This window comes from Fistularia commersonii, chromosome 12 (genome assembly GCF_037954325.1).
Source record: "Fistularia commersonii isolate RoL2024-O1a breed Wild chromosome 12, RoL_Fcom_v1.0, whole genome shotgun sequence".
Lineage (NCBI taxonomy): Eukaryota > Metazoa > Chordata > Actinopteri > Syngnathiformes > Fistulariidae > Fistularia > Fistularia commersonii.
Window position 1 is genome coordinate 18,381,356 of NC_141295.1, and position 21,157 is coordinate 18,402,512.

Genomic DNA, 21,157 nt, shown 5'->3' on the forward strand with positions numbered 1-21,157 from the left:
TACATTTATTTTATCATTGACTGCCATGGAACGGGTGCAGACCTTCTATCATTTCCACCATGGAGAATGGAATGGTTTTTTTTTCTTCTCCCGCAGCGTCTCTCTGTTCGGTGTGTGTCTGATGGCCTTCCATCAGGCCCAGTACATCCTGAGCGAGTTCTCCTCGCCCAGCATCCGGAGCAACCACAACTCCATCCTGTCCCGCGACAACGGCCCCGTCAACAACATCACGCCCAACGGCGTCAGGTACCTCGTCCGATGTCCAAACCGTCCCGAGGCGTTGCTGCTAAGATAAGATAAACGTTGTTGATCACCATAGGGAAAATTATTTTCTCACAGCAGCGTCACGGTGTCAATAAACATGAAGATAAATGTAAATAGACAATTAAAATGGCAAAAAAAAAAAATATCCACACATAAATAGACTGCAGAGAGAACGACGACAACAGCAACAACATCAAGGATAAGAATGGGTAAAAAAAACAGTATAATTGTGATTTATCCTTTATTAATTCCTTGTAGGGAAATTCTTTCCAGTTAACCCATCATGGGTGACCCATGAGCAGTAGGCTGCCGTCCACCAGCGCCAGAAATGTTCGGTTTCAAAGGCCTACCTCCTGCGCTAAGCTGCCCCCAACAATGGGACAAGCAAAACTAAACGACAACATAAACCGAGTGACAATAACACTGGCAAGAATAAAACAAACAAACAAAATTAGACAGGATGCGAGTGAGCTGAGACCGATAGGGATGAAGAGTAAGGCTATGACCCATGAATGAATGAATGAGGTAGTGAGGTGGTTGTTGTTGTTGCAGCAAAACTAAGGGCAGCTGTAAGAGCTACGTGGACACCTGCCACACCTCAGACAAAGGCAAGGGCCGCGGCTCTCCGGCGTTGGCCAGCAGCCCCGCCCCGCGGCCCCAGTCCTCCAAGAAGGGCTCCTCCACCTCGCCGTCCCAGCCGCAAAAGAAACACAAGGTGTCGGTTTATTACACCAAATACAAGCCCAGCTCCTCGCCGCCGGCGGCGGCGGGCATCGCCGTCACGGACGAGGAGCCGATCCCGGAGCCGCCCCTGACCCCTGACCCCGACGTCTGCAACAACAACGAGCCGGCTTTCGTCAGCGAGCTCGATAAAGACACGACAGCGGACTATAAAGACGACAGCACTAAGGAGGACAGGGTGCCGGCGGCGGTTATGTTTCCCGTGGAAACGCCCGCCGCTTTCCCCGACAACGTCACTTTGGGTCCAGGACCTGCACCGGGTCTGCTGGCGTGCAGTCCAGTAGAGACGGCCTTCACAGAGCACTATGGGGACAAGATTCTCTCCGAGAAAAGGGAGGCTTCTGAGCTCGAGGTATTGGAGACGTTGTCGTACGTCGACATACGAGTCTTGCACAAATCACACCGATTTTTTTTTTTTTTTTAATTTAACTTTTATTCCCAGGTCAAAGAAGACGGCAAAGGTCAGAAGAAGAACGCAGAGTCTGGAAATAAGGGAAAGCGCAGTCGCAGGAAGACTGAAAACGTCTCAAGGTAGGACGCAAGTAGTCTGATTCGGGATTTCGGCTTCCGGCCGGGTCGTGTCTCCGACGCTGCACATTTTGTTCCTTTTCCATTTTTACACGTGTGTATACGCCTAAAACATTACTCTAATTTTATAAAATATCATTCTAACTCTATTCCTACATATACTTATGCAAAGACAAATGGAAAATAGACATCAGTAAATTTAATGCCACATCATCCACACTACTCATATACAGGAAAGTCTCAGAAAATTAGAATATTGTGATAAAGTTCTTTATCTTCTGTAATGCAATTAAAAAGATAAAAAATACTTTTTTATGATATTCTAATATTTTGAGATAGGATTTTTGAGTTTTCTTAAGATGTAAGCCATAATCAGCATTTTTGAAATAATAAAAGGCTTGCAATATTTCATTTGATTTTTAATTAATCCAGAATGTAGGACATTTTTGTTTTTGTAATTGCATTACAGAAGATAAAGAACTTTATCATAATATTCTAATTTTCCGAGACAGTCCTGTATCTATCTATATTTATATAAAGACTCCGTCCATAAATGAAGTTCAGACCTAAAGAGCAGCAAAGTGGGCAAGTTACATTTAGCAACATATGGTAGCATCAAGTGTGTAGCCAGTGAAATGAAACGAAAGATGAAAAACTCTGCCGCCGCCTTCAGCATCTTTGTTCGATTTTCATGGTCAATATCCTGTTTAAAAAAAATAGTAAATAAAGTGCATTATCAATATTAACAACACAGTCCTAATTATTCATTATTGTTAATATATTATTTATTACTTAAAAAGTAGATTTTTCTCATTTGAAAACATGTAAGAAAACCGGGGTCTTGAGTGCATGAATAGCATTTAAATTACCGTAATTTCGTAACTATTGAGCACGCCCAAATATAAGCCGCACTGGCTAAAAGTAACAAAATAAAGCCACACTTGCCTATAAACTGCCGGTGTCCACGCTGTAATATGAGGTATTTACACAGAAACCTTCTTCAACTTTTAATGAAATACATACCGGTAACATCCACAAATACGTACCGGAAATTATTTTTCCCAAACAATGGCACAGCTGAAATATTGATTAAGATATTAATCATAAATAACACAAAGAAAAGTTCATCCATGGCTTTGTCCTCCTCCAGCTGATGTTCATCTCGGTCTTCCTCCTGCTCACTAAAACCGTTAAACTCGTCTTCTTCGGTGTCGGAATTGAACGGCCTGAGAATTTCACGGTCGTTTCATTGGTCCGATGTGACCAGGCTAAATGTTTTGGTGGCGTGTAGCTCGTTAGCCCCCAGAAAAATCCACCAATTAGCTGCACCGTCGATTAAGACGCAGCGTTTAAAGTGTGTGGAAAAAAAAGGCGGCTCGTTGTCCGGAAATTACGGTCATTCTGGCGGGGAAATTTAAGTTTGTCGGCGCAAACGGAGTTCCGAGGCAGCTGAACTCATGAGTTGAAGTATATTGAATTTAATATTGCAAAATGTGGCGGTTGGTGTTTTTGTTTTCACCCCAGCGCCCCAGAGCACAAAGTGCTTCTAGTGCCAGAGAGGGAGAAGGAACCCGACTGGAAATCCGGGGACCGCAACGTCGGCGGTCCCCGCGGCAGGAACCGCTGCGGCGGCTCCAAGTCGGAAGCCCCGAAGCCTGCGCAAGCCGCCGAAAACCCCCTCAGACAGAACGGTGGGCAAACCCTTCCCTCCGGCCAACGAGCGGCGGCGGCGGCGCTAATCCGCGAGTCCTCACCCGCTTGTGTTTTATCTCCAGAAGGGCCGTGTCCGAGCCGGAGCCGCCGAAAGTGCGCCACGGAGCGGCGCTGCGGCGGCATGTGCGAGTCGGGCTCGGACTCCGGGAGCTCGACGGGCAGCGTTCGGGCCAGCCGGGGCAGCTGGGGCAGCTGGAGCAGCGCCAGCAGCATGGAGGGGGAAAAGGAAGCCATGGCCCGGACACATACCTCATCTAGAAAAAGTACGCAGAGCCAATTCTGGGCCTTATCCGTCAGTTTCATATCCTGACAGATATATATTTTTTTTTTCGGAACAGGGGATTCCATGCAGTTTGGCGCCTACCCGGCAGAGAGAGACCCGTACCACTCCGTGAACACCAACTGCAAGGCTTTCAGGTAGCCGGATAAACGCGCTCACCTCATCGTCGGGCGGGAGCATCCTCTCACAACGCTTTCTTTCCCCGCTCAGCATGAACAGCCTGTACCGCAAAGACGCGTGCCAAAGCCCAGAATCCACAGCGTCCAACTTCGCCCCGAGTTTTGCCTCCGTGGCGGCAGGAGTGGACAGGAACAAGGGTACGCGCCAGAGCTTCCCGACGGGGCTAACGCTAACGTACTGGTCCCGCCTGGTTTTTGAGCTCCGTAACGCTGAGATGTCTTGCGTTTCCTTCAGACCTGACGGGTCAGTACTTGCCTGAGGAGACGTGGTCGGCTCCATCCATCCCGCTCACCAATGAGTTCAGATACAACACCACAGAAGCACTGCCCTACATACCTCAGCCAGGAGCCACCAGGCCGTATCACGGGTAAATATACCGATACGGCCCATCGTTTTATAAACGAGAATCCACCAAGTAGGGACCGTTTTATTATCTACAGTGAACCCTAACTTTTTGCTGCAGTTGCATTCCAAGACCCCCTGCAAAAAGTGAGTTTTGTGATCATTTTGATGGTATTACAGATATATTAACCCTCGGCGACCCTCACTCAACCCTTTACCAACGTCCGGCAAACTGTTATCAACCCACCGTCGACTGTTTTACGCTTCCCACTCTCTTATACAGTACACTTTTAGATAATTTTAACGTATATTGTAACGTCTATACCAGACTTTTGGGTAGATGCTTGGCGTTAAGGAGGCATCATAGAGCGTCGGGGTATCGCAAAAAAAATGAAAGACGCTTTCACAAACTAAATAGCACAAAGTTGACAGTATTCAAGTGGACCAGGACATTGTATGCCGGGCACAACCTACAAGGAGATCAGTGGCTTCTCGCCATGAACCAATCAGCATGAGGAACGGAACAACATGCCCAATCAGCCAATGGCATTACAAGCACGGATCTACTTAGCCAATGGTATTCCGTATGAGATCTCGCACGGGTGCAATGTTAGGACCAAGAGTTCGCGATGATGGGTACCTTTATTTAGCGAAGGAGATTTTGTAGTTTGTTTATTTTATAAAATGAATTTTAGTTTCATTTTGCTATATGTAGTACTGTTTTTTTTTAACTCTTAGGCTAGAATATGACTATTTCATCACACAAAAAAAGTCCAAATACTGCAGAAAAAAAGTAGCGAGGGCGCGAAAGTCAAACCAGGAAGTATTGAGGGTCCACTGTATATACACTGCTCAAAAAAATAAAGGGAACACTTAAAAAACACATCCTACATCTAAATGAATGAAATATTCTCATGAAATACTTTGCTCTTTACACAGTTGAATGTGCTGACAACAAAATCACACAAAAATGATCCATGGAAATCAATTGTATCAACCCATGGAGGTCTGGATTAGGAATCACACTCAAAATTAAAGTGTAAAAACAAACTCCAGGCTGATCCAACTTTGATGTAATGTCCTTAAAACAAGTCAAAATGAATCTGTGTTGCTTCCTGAGTGGACACTATGATTTCACACCAGTGTGATTGACTTGGAGTTACATTGTGTTGTTCAAGTGTTCCCTTTATTTTTTTGAGGTGTTTTTTTGAAAGCCACATGACCCTCTGCACGCCTTGGTATGGCCTCACAGCAGGACATTTACCGCGCTCCTCGCAGTCTCGTGAGAAGACACCGCTGCTGATATTCTTTCCGTACGTCTTTATTTCCGCACCGAGCATTCGTCGATGGCGAAACGGCGGCCTGCAGCGGCAAAGCTTCTCCCTTGTAGAACGTTTTCGGCGACGGTCAGCATCTTTTGTTTCACTGCCTGATTGCTTCGGTGCAGAACGTTCGGGCGTCATCGGGGTGAAATAAATTAGAAAAAGGTTGATGGATAATTTGCTCGACAGCGCAGGGTAACGCTACCAGTTGCACATCAATGTGAAACGGACGAGGTGAGATGTTGAGGATGAGGAACACCATGCTGTGGTGTGACTTAACAGTGTAACCGTAAAATAGCTGAAATAATACATTTATAAAGATACATATATACTGCAAAAACCCGGGGCGTAGCTAAAAATCTGCGATATAAAGACTATAGAGCTCACCTGTATATAGGGAGCACCTACTCATTTTTAGAAGAAAAAGAAAGTGTACATAAATAAGCCACAGGTTTCCCAGTTGAACATGAAATATTAACGCGGCAAGACGTTATTTTTGAAAACTTCATGAAATAAACGACTGTAACATCTACAACAACCGGTACGTAACGCAAATGTTTTTTTTTCCAGAACAGATGCCGAACTTATTCGCAGCGGCTCTATTTCCTTCTCGGACAGCCGTGCCGATCGCTTTCAAATGCATTTGTTTCTGCGTGTCTTTTTCATGAGTGGGGTGTGTGTGCTGACCTGAAGAATGATCGTAAATGCGAGCGGGTTTGTAGAAACACTCTCCTTTGTCGACTGTGACGTGTCGGTGGAAGGAAGTCGCCCGATAAAAATCCATAAATTGGCCGCGTCGTCGTAAAAGCCGCAGTTCTCAACGCATGTGAAAATAATAACATTACATTACATTGCATTTGGCAGACGCTTTTATCCAAAGCGACTTTATTTGCAAATACACTTGCAAATACATGATGCACAGGAAATATACAGAACAGTAAGCTTGGGTTAGTGAGGTTTTTTTTTTTTTTTTTTTTTGGACAAACACATACACAAATGTACACACACACACACACACAGACTGCATAGCCTAACTTGCTGCCTAACCTGATCTGGGGCATCAGCGCAGTAAAAAGTCCTGAAAGAGAACAGTTTTTACCTGTTTCTTGAAGGCTGAGTGAGATAGACGATGCTAGTCTTGTTGCTTCCGGAAGTTTGTTCCACCACTGAGGTAGTAGAACTGAGAACAGTTTTGCCTGAGATCGCTTAGAGCGAGCAAAAGGTACTGTTAGAAACGGCTTATATGCCGGAATTTACAGTAGATAAAAAAGCCGTACACGAGCACCTGCGTCTCTCAGCCGTGGAAAATCATCATCTGGGACAAAAAAAACTCTGTCCGGTAAAAATGAGATATATAAATGAAATGGACATACATTATGGTTCAGGACGGGAAAACAAAACACAAGCGAAAGAAAACAAAATGCAGCACAATCCAATAGCTGGCAGGCGGCGTACGTAAGGAGACTTTCTTAATCAATTTATAGGGGATCAATATTTTCTTCTTCTTGCAGATTCACCTGGAGAAGCACCAACAGCCATTGCAACAGCCCCTACACCTACTGCGAGGAAGGAAACTACATAGGTGAAGCATTGGATTTGTCGTGCAGGAGTAAATCCCATAAAGCGCGCAGTTAGCATCCCCTCCCCCCCCAAAAAACTTCAGCGTGCGTTTGTTTGTCGTCGTCTCCCAGGTAACGGGACGTTCCCCGGCGGCTTTCCCTGCCAGGAAAGCCAGAACGTACCCGGCAACCAGGCCAGCTGGAGTGAGGAGCAGCCGCAGGAATCCCCGTCGGCCTGGGACACCGCCACCTGTGTGGGCAGCAAGGTGACGGCCGTTGCGGACCAGCGGATTTAAGCGCGCAACGCTCAAAGCCTTGTCAATCGGGGTCATGTAACCATGGCGACCTGTCCTAGGGCGACATGTCGTCCTAGAATAGAGGAACAAAAGCGGTGTGGTTAAATGGGCTGACTGAAAACGAAATTTTATGTACTTCTTCTCAGCGTGCCGCTTCTTCTTTTGTGCGCTCGTGTCATTCACACACACACACACACACACTCCGCAACGTTGAGGATATCCTGCACAGATTGCATCATCTAAATGTGTCTCTCTCTCTTTCTCTTTCCGTCGTCACGGCAGCCATATTTCTCAGGCACCCGCAGCCTGTCGCCCATGTCCAGCCTGTTTGGCTCCATCTGGACGCCGCAGAGCGCCCCCTACCAGAGCCACTTCCAGCAGGAGCGCTCGGCGCCGATGTCGCCCGTGTCCCCCGTGACGCCGCCGCGCTCGCCGTTCAGCCGCGAGCTGGAGGGGCCTTGCGGCCCCATCCAGTACTCGAGCTTCAACCCGTTCGGGCCCCACATGAAGCTGGACATTTGGAACTCTTCCTCCAACCGCAGCTCCAACTCGCAGCTCTCCAACGACTCCGGCTACTGCGGCGACGTTTGAACCTACAGACCTTAACAATAAACGCAAACATATTAAGTATTGACATGTAAAAGAAATAAAAATGAATGTTCTTTTATCAGTAACGGGGAAAATGTGAATATTCCTTCTCTTTTATGTTCTCATTTTCAAAGATAAATATTGTGAAAGGTTATGCATTTGTTGTATATTTTTCTAGATGTTTTTGGTCATAGAAAATTAAAAAAAAAAAAAAAAAAAAAAAAGGTTTTGTACTTGAGCACCTGACAGGCTTCACTCTTTGTGTTCAGGTCGGTCCTCCGCAGAGACCAAGTGAGGAACCTTCATCTTCTCTGATGATACTTTTAGCTTCTGTGAGGTGAACCCTCAGGGACAGGCAGGTGTGCTTACCTTCTGGTTTATGGATCTCCAGCGTACTCCATGTTTTAGGGAGTTCTCCCGCGCGACGTCCTGAAGGTGCTGTTTACTGGACGGCCATCTTGGTTCTCGGGAGGAGACGGCCCGGCAGATGGACCTGAGATGAAGGCGGCGTGTCCACGTCAAGGTAACGTGACCTCGTTTTCCGATCTTCAGCCGCTCCCCGCAGGAGGTCACCGCAGCCAATCGCCTTCCTTCATCTAACCATTTCCTCTCAAGCAAACCAGCTTCCCCTCCATCCTCAAATCCAGTAGCTCCAACCTCAGCATCCTTCTCAGATCTTCACCATCTGTCTGCTCCTCACAGGTTCTCTGGTGTATGAAGGTAATGCATAGCAATGAGGCCTCGATGGTGGTTTTTGCGCCGCTCTTTTTTTGCTCTCTGGCTGGCTGAAAGAAAGGAATATAAGATAAGAACAACTTTATTTATCCCGAAGGAAATTGTTGTGCCAGAGTTTCAAGTAAAACAACAATAATAGATAATAGTAGGAAGGAGGGAGAATAAGAAATACAAATAAAATATAAAGTGTCAAAGTTAAGGCTATCAAGGGTTTTAAGGTCTTAAAAGAAGTACAAAGATTTGAATATTCCCTTCGGCCGAATGTCATGTCATTTTAAATATATTTATTACGCGTGTGTGTGTGTGTGTGTGTGTGTGTGTGTGTGTGTGTGTGTGTGTGTGAGCGTGTGTGTCACCTTGCAAACAGCCAAGCGACGAAACAGCGTTTATCAAAAGCACCCTTTGTGCTACTAAGATGGAAGAGAACGAAAACATGGAAAACATCTGAATTGAAGGGATTTGTTTCCTTCACTGTCTTGGTAACAGCAGGATGAGAAGAAGCCAGGATGAGGTCTTTCTGGAGAAACCAGACCCTACTTATCCGTGGATGGTCCCTTAGATCCCCTGAGATCTTTGGCCCCGGAGGGTCTGGAGGACTTGCAGGTGTACGCCATCGTCTGGTGTCGCTCAAAGGCGTCTGAAGGGTTTCATCTGAAGAACGTCAACCACGGCGGCTTTCGCGGCTGCCTTGAACTTGCGTTCAAACTCCAAGATGAAGACACATGTCCTCGGGACTGATCTGGGAGACCTTCTGCTGAACGTGGAGCTTCTGAAGACCTGAGGAACGTCCACGTCCCTGCCGTCCACAGGTTTCCCGCTCTCCTGTTTCTGCAGCTGGCGATGAGTTTTCACCCAAAGCTGGAGTTCTTGGACACTTTTCAAACTTCTCGTCGACATGTTTAAACCCCAGGATCTGTCTCACGATGAGCCGACCGCCCGAGCTTCACATCTCCAGGAAGAAGTTGGCCACGTTCCCGGATGGTGTCTTTCTCCGTCCAGGACAACCTTCATTGCACTCCAGGTGGAGAACATTTGAAGTCCTACGTCGCCCTGTTGCACTTCCAGTGCTTTGTGGCCTTCGTTTCGTCGGCCTCGTGAAACGCCGTCCGCAAGGCTCCACCTCGAGATGTTCTCCAAGCTGGGCAGGGTCATGAACGATGAACAGAAGGTCCCACGGTTCTGGCAAAATCTGAGAGCAGCTCCATAGAGATGGAGAACTTCTACCTGAACATCTACACTCACACCTTTGGTTGGACCTCCCTGTGTCACCTTCACCTTCTGAAAGACATCCAGCCTTTCACAAGTCTGGACAATTCAGGTTCTCCAGTGAACCTCTTGGAACCTGGAGAACCTTGAGGAACCTCACGCAGACACAGGGAGAACATCCACACAAGGAGGAACACTGGGGGATCCAACCAGGGACCTTCTGGCTGTGAGGCTGAGGTGCTAACCACTGCTCCAATGCTAGCTATAGCGAAAAAGTGTGTGTGTGTGTGTGTGTGTGTGTGTGTGTGTGTGTGTGTGTTACCCAACACCCCAGCAAGTAGTGAGAAAGTCAATGGAAGGTCTTGTTGAATGATTGAAACACAACCGTGTGTGTGTGTGTGTGTGTGTGTGTGTGTGTGTACATATGCTTGTGTGCCTAAAAGTGTGTGTAATTCATTGTCAGGCTCTTGAGTGCTGACATATTGCCGTTATTGATCTTTAGGCCTAAAATCAACACAGAAGCCTGGCTACTGATGACAGGCGGGCCAAGGGAGTCAGGGTGTCCTGATAACACACACACACACACACACACACACACACACACACACACACACACAGGGTTACAGATGTCCGTCGGGCTTGGTGAAGTGTGGGATCATCACATCATTAGCTCTGAACACACAAACCTAATAAAACCGGCACACGCCGCCTTTATTCCGCTCGCCCGCAAAATAACAAACAGTCAAATGTCTGTTTAAATCTGCTGGGAAATTAAATAGTAATTAAAATTACATGTTGTTTTTTTTTTGATTTTTTTTTTTTTTTGTTAGATAATGTGTAAATACACTAACGGGAACAGTTTTGCTTTGATATTTTTTTTAATCTTTGAATTCAAAATAATTAATTTGTTGATAATTTATTCCGATGTAATTTCGATATAATTCTGAAATTTAATTCAAAATAATTAATTTGTTGATACTTTATTCCAATGTAATTTTTGATATAATCTGAAATTAAATTTAAAATAATTAATTTGTTGATAATTTATTCCAATGTAATTTTCAATATAATCTGAAATGTAAATGGAGCTGGAAGTACTTTGGGGTATGGGCAGGAGAGGCCGTACCTCACTTGCCAATCTTGGAAAGAAAAAAATTTAAAAAAGAATTGAATGGTTATTTATCAATGATGTGCACTAGAAAGGGATTTTTCCTTTTAATTTCTCCTTCTATCTTTAATCAAAATGGCTGGATTTTCACATTTACTGTTAAGATACTAAGAAGAGATGTGCGGTGAGGCCGCTAACCTCTGAGCCTCAACATAGATCGCGCAATGACGGCCGACTGCAGGCGCGCTCTGCACTAAGACCAGATTGTTGTCTCTTAAAATGTTTTAAACACTTTTGCCAGAGGAACTACATTTCCAATTTGTCAATAACTGGATGCGTGTTACTAGTTTCTTGTGCTGAGGGATCATAAAATGGCTTCATTAAGCCACTAAGTGAGGCACGCAGTTCTCCTGCCTCACCGTAGGGGGCGCCCCTGATTCCAGGGATCCTTCTTGCGACTCCTCGGCTGCAGAATCCTCTCCTGACTTCCAAAATGGAGGATTACGTATCCAAACTTGGACAATTTTCTGAATCTTACTCGCATGGACTTCATTATTTCTTGTTCAAAATCGTATTTATGATCTGATCTTGTTCAAGGATCGCAGGAAAATTGGCACTTTTAGTCGTTGACGTTCATTCATTCATATCATGTTGTTTGTTTTTGTAGATCATCTCCTTCTCCTTCAGGAGAGCCAATCATCTGCCTCCATCTAACCCCCTCCTCCCACATCATCCATCCTCTTTCCTTCCATCCAGAAACCTCTCTGGCCTTCGTCTAGATCTTCAACCCCAGCATCCTTCCACCCTGACCTCCTCCATCCCTCCTCTGTCCATGTCCAAACCATCTCAATGTGACGTTTATCTCGTCATCTACCAGAACATCTACCATCTCCTGGTCCTCCTCATCTCCAGGAACCTCCACATCTTCACCGCTGCTGCCTCCACCTCTTCTCCACCTGAACTATTGCCCCTCAGTACCTTCAATCCTCCACCTTCTCTCAAACATGTCCTCCATCACATCTCCATCCCAAACACCAAACGTGAGAAGCTCGCAAGAACATGGAAATCCAATCCTTTGGACTTAAAGTACAAGTCGGCCTGGAGAATTTAGAGGCGCTGACCTTTCCGCCGGACCCGTCTGGTTTCTCCACGACGTTGCTGGCGTGGGTTCTGGACGGGACCTTCTCCGCTGGTCCCAGGAGGACCCTCAACGTCCCCTCTAGAAGTCAAAACAGCATGTGATTAGATTTAATGCTCTTTTACCCTTTAACTAGCAGATAACAGGTGCAAAGAACAGCAATGGTGTGTGTGTGTGTGTGTGTGTGTGTGTGTGTGTGTGTGTGTGTAGCCACTCTCCATCGTCCCCTAGCAGAGGATCCATTAGCCGCGTACCCCCTTCCTGGTTGCCCGGTGATAAAGTAAACAAAGAGTGTTTGACCAATCCGGCACACAAATATTTGTCCTGGAAGTTCGGTCAGGACACACACACACACACACACACACACACACACACACACACACACACACGCTGTCCGGCGGTATATATACAGTGGCAATTGTGACGGATGAGGGTTCGTCACTGCAGACCTGAAGACCCAGCGGCTGCAGGAGGACGCTCACGATTCCTTCCCTCAAACATTTCAACGCCGCCATTTTCTTTGTTTACATTTTAACCGTCTGACCTTCTCCCGTCCAGGAAGATGACCAGCATGGCGGCCGGCGCCACGAGGAGCTTCCTGGTCCCGGCGCCGTGCACGGGACGCTTCCCCGCCTTCCGGGGCCGAGCCGGCGAGGACGGGCCGGAGAAGATGGAGGACGAGGAGGACGAGGAAGACGTGGCGTCTGACGCCGAGGAGGAGTGCGGCGAGGACATCCTGACCCCGGGGGCTCACGGGCGCGGTTTGGACGTGACGGCGCAGCTGCTGATGTTCGCCGACCTCATCAGCCGAGACGTCCGCCGCTACTTCGGCCCCGGAGAGCAGGAAGCCGCCGCCGCCGCCGCCGCCGCCAGCGGCTCGGACGCCGTTACCAAAAGTGGACGTCTGCGTTACTACGACGACCTGCTGAGAATCGCAAGGGCGGGAAGTCCGGAGGAGCAGGAGAGCGGCTTCCTGTCCGGCGGTGACCCCGCGGTTGCCGGGGGCGACGGCGGGCTGGGGCCCCTGGCCGAACTGTTCGACGGCGGGGGCCCGAATCCGGGTCGCGGACGGCCAATGAGCAAGAGGCACCTCCCGCTGAGCTTCTGGACGGAGCCCGTCCCCGGATCCCTGGACACACACGACGCCGACGGCAAGGACACACACACTGACACACACACTGACACACACATGAAGTACAGCCCCGCCGCAAACCACAACACACACACCCTCGACGGATCCCAGCTCGACTTCAGTGACTTGCTGGCGTTCTGGGATCCAAACCCGGAGCTCACACACACGCTGACGGACAACACACACACACAACATTAACACACACACACACACACACACACACACACACGTCGGCCTCTTATGATTTACTCTGTATTCACAAATAAACCACGTGCTCTGATTTGGGCCTCCTGGACGTCGAACTCTTCTCTTTTTTTGTCCTTCTCTGGACTCCTTCACCCTGAAGATGTTCCTTCTCCTCCTCATCTCAGAGGTTCCTGACCTCCTGCAGATCGCTTGGAGCTTCTGCTGAGTCCCAGCTGAGATGCTAATGAACCAGTCGTTTCGCAGGTCGGGTCGGTTTGCGTGAACGTGTCTGTGTGTGAAACAGAAGCACGACAACTCGGGGTATCGGAGTCGGTCCAAGTTGTCGGTCTAATTGTGAGCTTCATGCGTAGATTGTGCGAACCAGGAGGAACCCTTTGGATCATCTGGGTTGGACTTCTGCAGGTGGACGGTTCTGGTGTGTGTGTGTGTGTTGATCAGTGTTTGGACGGATCTGCGCGTAGGGGAAGCCTCTCCTCAGTGCAAAGAAGGTCTCTCCAGGTTGATTGGAACCACCTGCTCCAGCTGCAGTGCTGGATGTTTGCACCTCCTGAGGACCTTCATGGACGAGACCTGGAACCCAGAGGCAGGAAAACAAAAAAAAAAAAAAAAAAAAAAAACGAAGGAAGGGCGACGAGTGTTTGCTTTATTTTCAGCAAACAGATTTGGCAAAATAGAAAACGCCGTTTGACGCTTGAGGGCAAGAAGGAGGAATTAATAACAGAAGAAGGGAGGGTTAGCAGTGTGTGTGTGTGTGTGTGTGTGTGTGTTCACTTTCCTGAATCTACAGGGCGACGTGTGATTGGCCGAGAGGGAACACCAGTAGGATTTTGACACATACCCGTCAGCGCGGCACCATAAAGGTCGGCGGCGTCCCGCGGCCGCACGCCGCTTCCGCCCGAGTCGAGGGACGACAGCCGGCATGAGGACGCGCTCTCTTCTCGCCGCCGGCCTCCTGGGTCTTCTGCTGCTCGCCGCCAACGCCGCCGAGGAGCACCTCAGCGCCGAGGATGGAGGCGAAGAGGCGGAGAAGGCGGAGAAGACCTCCGAGATCGAGGAGGAGATGGACGTCATGGTCCTGCACGCCAACAACTTCGCCCGGGCGCTCAGCGAGAACGCCATCTTATTGGTGGAGTTCTGTGAGTCTTCCAGATGTTTCTAGAACTTCATTTATATGTTAAAAAAGTGAATTCCAAGAGTTTCCGCATCTGAAAAACGGCGGCGGCCAGGTGCCGCTTTCCCACCAAGGGGAGGTCAAAGGTCAAGCCTGGCCGAGGCCCCCCCCCCCCCCTCCCCTGCTATCAGGGAGTCTGCAGCTGTGTGCGATCACACGACGACAAATGTGTGTGTGTGTGTGTGTTTGCAGACGCGCCGTGGTGCGGACACTGCCGACAGCTGGAGCCCGTCTACGCCGAGGTGGCGGGGAAGCTGAAGGCGGAGGAGGCGGAGCCCGCCATGCGTCTGGCCAAGGTGGACGCCACGGAGGAGGCGGAGCTGTCGGAGGAGTTCGGCGTCGGAAGCTTCCCCACGCTCAAACTGTTCGTGGACGGAGACAGGAGCCGGCCGATCGACTACACGGGTACACACACACACACACACACACACACACACACATAGATTATGTCAAATACCACAGTGTGAAAATGATCCGTTCCAGGGTTAGTTTACTCAAATATATGTCAGATTTTTTTGTCAATCTTCTTGGATTTGAGTTTCTTGACTTGAAGACGTTTCAGTTCCTCATCGCAGAGGTTTCTTCAGTTCAGTTCATGTCGCTGCACAATTTGAGACGACCATTTGATCGACTTGTAAAAACCGCCAGGAGACTCGGAAGCAACGGGAACCACATGAACTTCAACCGAACTGAAGAAGTCTCTGGGATGAACGTCTGAAAGGGAAGAAACTCGGGTCCAGTGACCAAGAGAAGAAGATTTGGATAATAAGGGCTTCATGTTTTTGGGACAAAAGAGCAACTTTTGTGGAATTACCTAAAAAGATTTGGACATGAAATCACCTGGAGGACTGAGAACCTCCACAGAACGATCATATTTTTAAGATCTAAATGACACTGAAACCTGGGTTCAAACTGAAGCGTTCAGTTTGTGCAAAGACTCAAAAATTACCTGTAAAACCGCTTCTGGGTGATTTTCAAAATCCCTTTTTATAGAAATAAACCAAGCATTTTTCCCCCGAATCGTCACGAACAAGAAAATTCGCTGCAGGCGTCCGCCATTGTTGTTTCTTCTATAAATATTAAAGTTAGCATTGTTCATTTCAGCTGCTAGCATGTAGCTGTTAGCACTGCCGGTATTACGCTAACGGGTCGAGGTGGGTTCTCACTGGTCTGGGATCTGCTCGAGGTTCCTGCAAGGCGATGTTTCCCCGCTCCTTGGTGGGGAAATGCTCGGTTTCTGCGGATCATCTTCAAGAGTTGTGGTCCGGACCTTCTCTTGTATCGAAGAACCACGTGGAGGTCCGTCTGCGTCAAAGCTCTCAGAGGGCAGCTGAGATGTTTGCTCGCCTTGTCCAGGTCAGAGGTCGGCCGAGGGGATAATCCAGTGGTTGAAACGGCGTGCCGGCCCCGGCGCCCTGGAGCTCGGCACCGCGGACGCCGCCGCCGAGTTCATCCACGCCCACAAGACCGCCGTCGTCGGGTTCTTCAGCGTGAGTCTCATCTCTATATCGTCTCCGTTTCACCGGAAACCCCAACGCGGCGTGTAGAGCTTGTCCTTCCTGTCGCCGCCTCAGAACCCGGAGAGCGAAGCCGCCGAGGTTTTCCACCAGGTGTTCGCCGACATGACCGACCAGGAATTCGGCGTCACGGCGGCGCCGGAGGTTTTCCAGAAGTACGGGGTGAAAGGCGACGCCGTGGTGCTTTTTAAAAAGGTACGACTCGAGGTTGCTTCCATCTAGTGGTGGGACACCGACACGACGCTCCAGGAGAAACATCTGTCATGCAAACAAACCAAAAATCGGTGTCAAACTGGAAATAACATCAAAATTCACCCGGCAGTGCAGCGGAATATGTTTATATGTTTAACAAATATGTCATTGTGGCCTAATTTTTAAAGGAAATTATCATGTTTTTTTTTTTTTTGTTTTTTTTTTTTCCTCACAAACGGCCTGTTATTAGATAAATATTTACATTTTAACATTATCTTGAAGAGCGGATTGTGGCGTGAAATATCATGCTATGCTAATATTTATCTAGTAACAGGTTCCGTATGTGAGAGAAAAAATTCATCTTTTTTTTTTTAAATGGTGCCGTAATAATATTAAGAGCGGATTGTGGCTCCAAAAGTCAAGCAATTCTAAAATAAATTATCTTTTGGGGGCCCTTTTTAGATTTTTTTTAGATTTTTTCGAAACCTTTGTTTCATCCGTATTTTTGATCCAGCACCCAGTGTTTTTTGTTTTTGTTTTTCTCAAGAGAAAAAAATCATATTTTCTTTGTTAAATGGTGCCATAATAATATTAAGAGCGGATTGTGGCGTGAAATATCATGCTATGCTAATATTTATCCAATAACGGGTTCCGTTTGTGAGAGAAAAAAATTCATCTTTTTTTTTTTTGTTAAATGGTGCCATAATAATATTAAGAGCGGATTGTGGCCCCAAAAGTCATGCAATGCTAAAATAAATTATCTTTCAGGGCCCTTTTTAGATTTTTTTAGATTTTTTCGAAACCTTTGTTTCACCCGTATTTTTGATCCAGCACCCAGTGTGTTTTTTTTATTTTTATTTTTCTCAAGCCGCTTGGGTGAACCTCTCGTCCAATCACAGCTGGGCTCGGCTCCGGCGCCACCGCCGCCCTGAATGCATCGAAAATGAACGAATGAGTGAACAATTCACTTATTACTTCACAAGTTGGATCTCCAAACACAAAGATGCTCTGCTGCAAACCGTGAACATTTTTTTTCCTGTATTTATTATTATTATTATTATTATTATTTTGGGGTTTTTGCAACAGTGAACTGAACTCATCGACCCTCTGAGCTGGAGTTTCTGCTTTAGTCAGAGGAAAATCTTCACCTTAAAAAAGTTCATCTGGTAATGAAGCCATTTCGGTGTGTGTGTGTGTGTGTGTGTGTGTGTGTGTGTGTGTATGTAGTTTGACGATGGCCGGGCAGACTTAATCGTGGCAGAAGACGGGAAGTTGGACAAAAGCGACCTGGTGTTCTTCATCAAGCGCAACCGAATGGAGCTGATCATACCCTTCACTCAGGAGGTAACGCACACACACACACACACACACACACGCACACACACACACACACAGCACGACTCATTCATTAACATGACGAAGACATTCACAACTCATATGAACATACAACATTCATTCATTCACATGTTTTACATGGACATGCAACTATTCACACGTCAACACACACACACACACACACACACAATCTCATTCACGTGCCATATAGACACACACAGCATGCATTCATTCATGAGAAATATAATAATTCACCCTCTCATTCACACGTCATTACACACAACATTCATTCATTCATTCATTTAATTGTTTTTTTATGTGTGTGTGTGTGTGTGTGTGTGTGTGTTGTCAGACTTCAGGTGATATCTTCAGCATCAGCATCAAACACCACAGCCTGCTGTTCTACAGCTCCAGTGAGGAGAGCCAGAAGGTCCTGGTGGACGCCTGTCGACCCGTCGCCAAGGAGTTCAGCAAAGATGTAAGCGTGTGCGTGTGTGTGTGTGTGTGTGTGTGTTTACACAAGGTCGACACCTAACATGTGTGTGTTCTGGTTGGCTCAGATGCTGTTCGTGTCCATCAACGTGACGGAGGAGATGTCTCAGGTGCTGAGCTACTTTGGCGTGTCGCCGTCGGAGCTTCCCACCGCGCGGCTCCTGAACACGGAGACGGGGCTGAAGTTCAAGATGGAGTCTGAAGGCTTCACGCCGGCTTCCCTGCAGCAGCTCTGCCGGGAGGTGGTGGACGGCACGGCCAAGGTGAAGGACACACACACACACACACACACACACAAGGGTGGCGGACGGTGACCCTGACGGATGTTCTGTGACGTAGCCCTACTACAAGAGCCAGGAGGTCCCGCAGGACTGGGACCAGGGACCCGTCAAGGTCCTGGTGGGGAAGAACTTTGGATCTGTGGCTCTGGATCCCAGCAAGAACGTCCTGGTGGAGTTCTGTGAGTCCTTCAACCCTCGCAGGGTTCTTTGTCAAACAGATGGAGGAGGTGTGAGAGGGTGAATGTTCGTCTCTACGTCAGACTTTTTTGGACCGGCGGCCGGTTTTATGCATGAAAATGAGGCGCAGGGTTCAAATAATACGCTATTTCATTTAAATATAACCATGACACATTATATTAGACAAGTACAATATTATCATACTCTCCGTACTATTGAGCCGCAGCGGCTAATAATGACTAAATAAATATATGCAGTTTAATAATATATGCAGTTGATGATTATTATTTAGATATTTTTGTGCTACGTTACTGTTGTTATCATTTCGTGAAGACGCCTTGGTAAGTTTCACACCTTCTGTATGAGTGCTCTTACTTCTGATTGGTCAGTTCACGGACATGTGACCAGTAACAAGGAAGTGGGGATTGTTGTTTTGAAGCTTCTTATTTATTTATTAATGAATATATTTTTTATTTCTTTCTTATATACACACACACACACACAAATATGGAACAATTCTTGCTCATTCAGATGCTAATCCTGTGTTTACGTGTTTCACTGTGGAGGCAAAACATGCAAACAGCAAAACCAACATCTTTTTCAAGATGTGCAGGAACAAAACAAATTAAAATTGGCGCAACACACCTCCTGGAGGGTTTATTGGTAAAACCTTTAAATCTTTAAAACGATGCCGGTCAATGTGTTTCGTCTCTTTTTTTGAGAAAAAAAACCAATGGACGCAGGCTGTGCTCATTCATTGAAAAATTAACTAAAAATTAACTGGTGATTTAATTTCCCAACTATTGAGCGCACCTGAAAATAAGCCGCACCGGCTAAAAAACAGTAAATAAATATACATTTACATATATAGGATGCACTTGTTTATAAGGCACATATATTTACACAGAAAGATGTTACATAGAAACTGTTTATTAAACTTTTAAATAAATACATAACAGGCTTTTTCCTGAACAGTTTAATAATAAATACCACCTACACACACACACCTGCAGATCCACCTGCACCCATCAAGGGTAAACAAACTGACCTCTTGTGTGTGTGTGTGTGTGTGTGTGTGTGTGTGTGTGTGTGTGTGTGTGTGTGTGTGTGTGTGTGTGCGCAGACGCCCCCTGGTGCGGTCATTGCAAAGAACTGGCTCCCGTTTGGGAAAAGCTGGGTGAAAAGTACGCCGGCCACGATGACATCATCATCGCCAAGATGGACGCCACGGCCAACGAGGTGGAATCCGTCTCCGTCAAGGGGTTTCCTACGATCAAATACTTCCCTGCTGGTGGCAAAGAGGTGCGTGCGCACACACACACACACACACACACACACTCATATCTCCACCTTTTCCTCAGGACTCCCTTCACATCTTCTAGTTTTCCCATTTTTTTAATGTAGTGGTAGATTCAGCAGTTTGATGCAAAATATGTGTGTGTGTTTGTGGATGTGTGTGTGTGTGTGTGTGTGTGTGTGTGTGTGTGTGTGCATGGATCTAGACCAGACACGAGTGGCACCAAAGCAACCCAGGGTGTTGCCTCGCTCAAGCAGAACATCTTTGCTCTATCTCACATTATTCTGCTGCTTTGTGTGTGTGTGTGTGTGTTTGTTTGTGTGTGTTTGTGTATGTGTGTGTGTGTGTGTGTGTGTTTAGCTGAGCAGATCAATGAGCAGCTTCTGAAAGGCCGTCCGCCCTTGAAGCCTCACCATTCAATGATCGTCATTAAAAATAATCTCCATTCTTCAGTGTGTGAATCTTGGAGTGCACTCACGCCGACATCCCATAATATTCCCACAATGCACTCCAGTGGATCAATATGTGATCATATATTTATAAATAATATTTTAATTTAGAATTTCGACGGTTCTTTCACGGCGAACGGCTCCGACATTCCCTGTAAATACGGAGCGGGTACTGGTTACCACGGTAACACATCCACACTTAACCACTGGGTGGTGCGTCTCAATGCGTGGCCTTCAAAACCTTCTCCTTCTGCGGCAGGCCGTCGAGTACACAGGAACAAGAGATCTGGAGACCTTCTCAAAGTTCCTGGATAACGGAGGAGTTCTTCCCGAGGACGAGGACGAGGACGGCGGAGACGAAGCAGAGGTCAGTTTATTTATCCGATCCGGTTCTCCGCGGCCTGCAGGAAACCCCACCGTCACCATCTCCCACCATCTCCCACCATCTCCTCCAGGAGGCGGAGGAGTCCACAGAGAAAGCGACCAACGGGACGTCCAAAGACGAGCTGTGACGGAAGAACCGCCTCCTTCCTCAAATAATAATCTAATTTGAACTCACGGCGCCGTGGAGCTCCACAGCTTTTCAACAAACTTTTGTAACAGAACATTCATTCATTCATTCAGTGTAGGACACCCTAAATTGTGGATGAGAAGGTCACACGTCTCCAGGGAGAACTTCGACCAATCACGGCTGAGATGGACTCCAACCCTGAATGAATGAATGAACATTAAGATAATATAAATTGTGTTTTCCGTTCTCCGTGAAGTCAATCTGTATCTTTATAAAGTCGTCGAGATGTTCCCTCGGCGCGTGATGCTAAGCTAAGCTAGCTCGATTGAACGACATCATCCGGTTTCAGTTCATTCTGTATGAATAAAAAAAAACAAAAACAAAAACAAACAATCC

General features: G+C 47.1%; 3 protein-coding genes across 8 annotated transcripts in view; all 3 read left to right on the forward strand.

Annotated features, from left to right (window-relative positions):
• The window catches only part of tmem131l (transmembrane 131 like), a 32,269-nt gene extending 24,361 nt beyond the window's left edge, over positions 1-7,908 (forward strand). Inside the window, exons 24-34 of one of the 2 annotated variants that reach the window (XM_086157509.1) lie at positions 97-246; positions 817-1,357; positions 1,448-1,536; positions 3,058-3,224; positions 3,309-3,509; positions 3,585-3,663; positions 3,737-3,843; positions 3,941-4,073; positions 6,882-6,952; positions 7,062-7,195; positions 7,508-7,908. In XM_086157509.1, coding sequence (XP_086013635.1) covers positions 97-246; positions 817-1,357; positions 1,448-1,536; positions 3,058-3,224; positions 3,309-3,509; positions 3,585-3,663; positions 3,737-3,843; positions 3,941-4,073; positions 6,882-6,952; positions 7,062-7,195; positions 7,508-7,816 — 1,981 coding nt within the window. In that variant the 3' untranslated portion in view covers positions 7,817-7,908. The remainder of the gene's footprint in view (positions 1-96; positions 247-816; positions 1,358-1,447; positions 1,537-3,057; positions 3,225-3,308; positions 3,510-3,584; positions 3,664-3,736; positions 3,844-3,940; positions 4,074-6,881; positions 6,953-7,061; positions 7,196-7,507) is intronic. The other variant, XM_086157510.1, reaches the window with a different exon arrangement.
• A 112-nt stretch (positions 7,909-8,020) lies between these two features.
• Positions 8,021-13,407, forward strand: percc1 (proline and glutamate rich with coiled coil 1). 5 transcript variants are annotated; one of them, XM_086157525.1, is made up of 4 exons: positions 8,021-8,336; positions 9,035-9,991; positions 11,530-12,100; positions 12,559-13,407. In XM_086157525.1, the coding sequence occupies exons 3-4, from the start codon at positions 11,922-11,924 to the stop codon at positions 13,328-13,330; spliced, it is 951 nt and encodes a 316-aa protein (XP_086013651.1). In that variant the 5' UTR covers positions 8,021-8,336; positions 9,035-9,991; positions 11,530-11,921; the 3' UTR covers positions 13,331-13,407. The 5 variants fall into 5 exon arrangements, with proteins under 5 accessions (XP_086013651.1, XP_086013654.1, XP_086013655.1 ...); XM_086157528.1 differs by having other exon boundaries at positions 11,530-11,902; XM_086157527.1 differs by lacking the exon at positions 9,035-9,991 and adding an exon at positions 8,429-8,515 and having other exon boundaries at positions 8,319-8,336; positions 11,619-12,100.
• Positions 13,408-13,453: 46 nt separating this feature from the next.
• Positions 13,454-20,810, forward strand: pdia2 (protein disulfide isomerase family A, member 2). The gene is made up of 11 exons (XM_086157521.1): positions 13,454-14,475; positions 14,703-14,915; positions 15,867-16,000; positions 16,085-16,222; positions 17,447-17,563; positions 17,907-18,032; positions 18,115-18,309; positions 18,386-18,506; positions 19,628-19,806; positions 20,510-20,617; positions 20,706-20,810. Exons 1-11 carry the CDS (start codon positions 14,259-14,261, stop codon positions 20,760-20,762), a joined length of 1,605 nt encoding a protein of 534 aa, XP_086013647.1. The 5' UTR covers positions 13,454-14,258; the 3' UTR covers positions 20,763-20,810.
• Positions 20,811-21,157: the final 347 nt, after the last annotated feature.

What these genes read in the sequence shown, in the direction of transcription:
- percc1 (XM_086157525.1), top strand. Translation starts at nt 11,922, where the DNA reads ATGGAAATCCAATCCTTTGGACTTAAAGTACAAGTCGGCCTGGAGAAT. An exon ending in TCTAGAAGTCAAAACAGCAT is followed by an intron (nt 12,101 to 12,558) that starts GTGATTAGATTT and finishes TCTCCCGTCCAG; the next exon opens with GAAGATGACCAGCATGGCGG.
- pdia2 (XM_086157521.1), top strand. Translation starts at nt 14,259, where the DNA reads ATGAGGACGCGCTCTCTTCTCGCCGCCGGCCTCCTGGGTCTTCTGCTG. An exon ending in CCGTGGTGCTTTTTAAAAAG is followed by an intron (nt 16,223 to 17,446) that starts GTACGACTCGAG and finishes GTGTGTATGTAG; the next exon opens with TTTGACGATGGCCGGGCAGA. An exon ending in ACGGCGGAGACGAAGCAGAG is followed by an intron (nt 20,618 to 20,705) that starts GTCAGTTTATTT and finishes CATCTCCTCCAG; the next exon opens with GAGGCGGAGGAGTCCACAGA.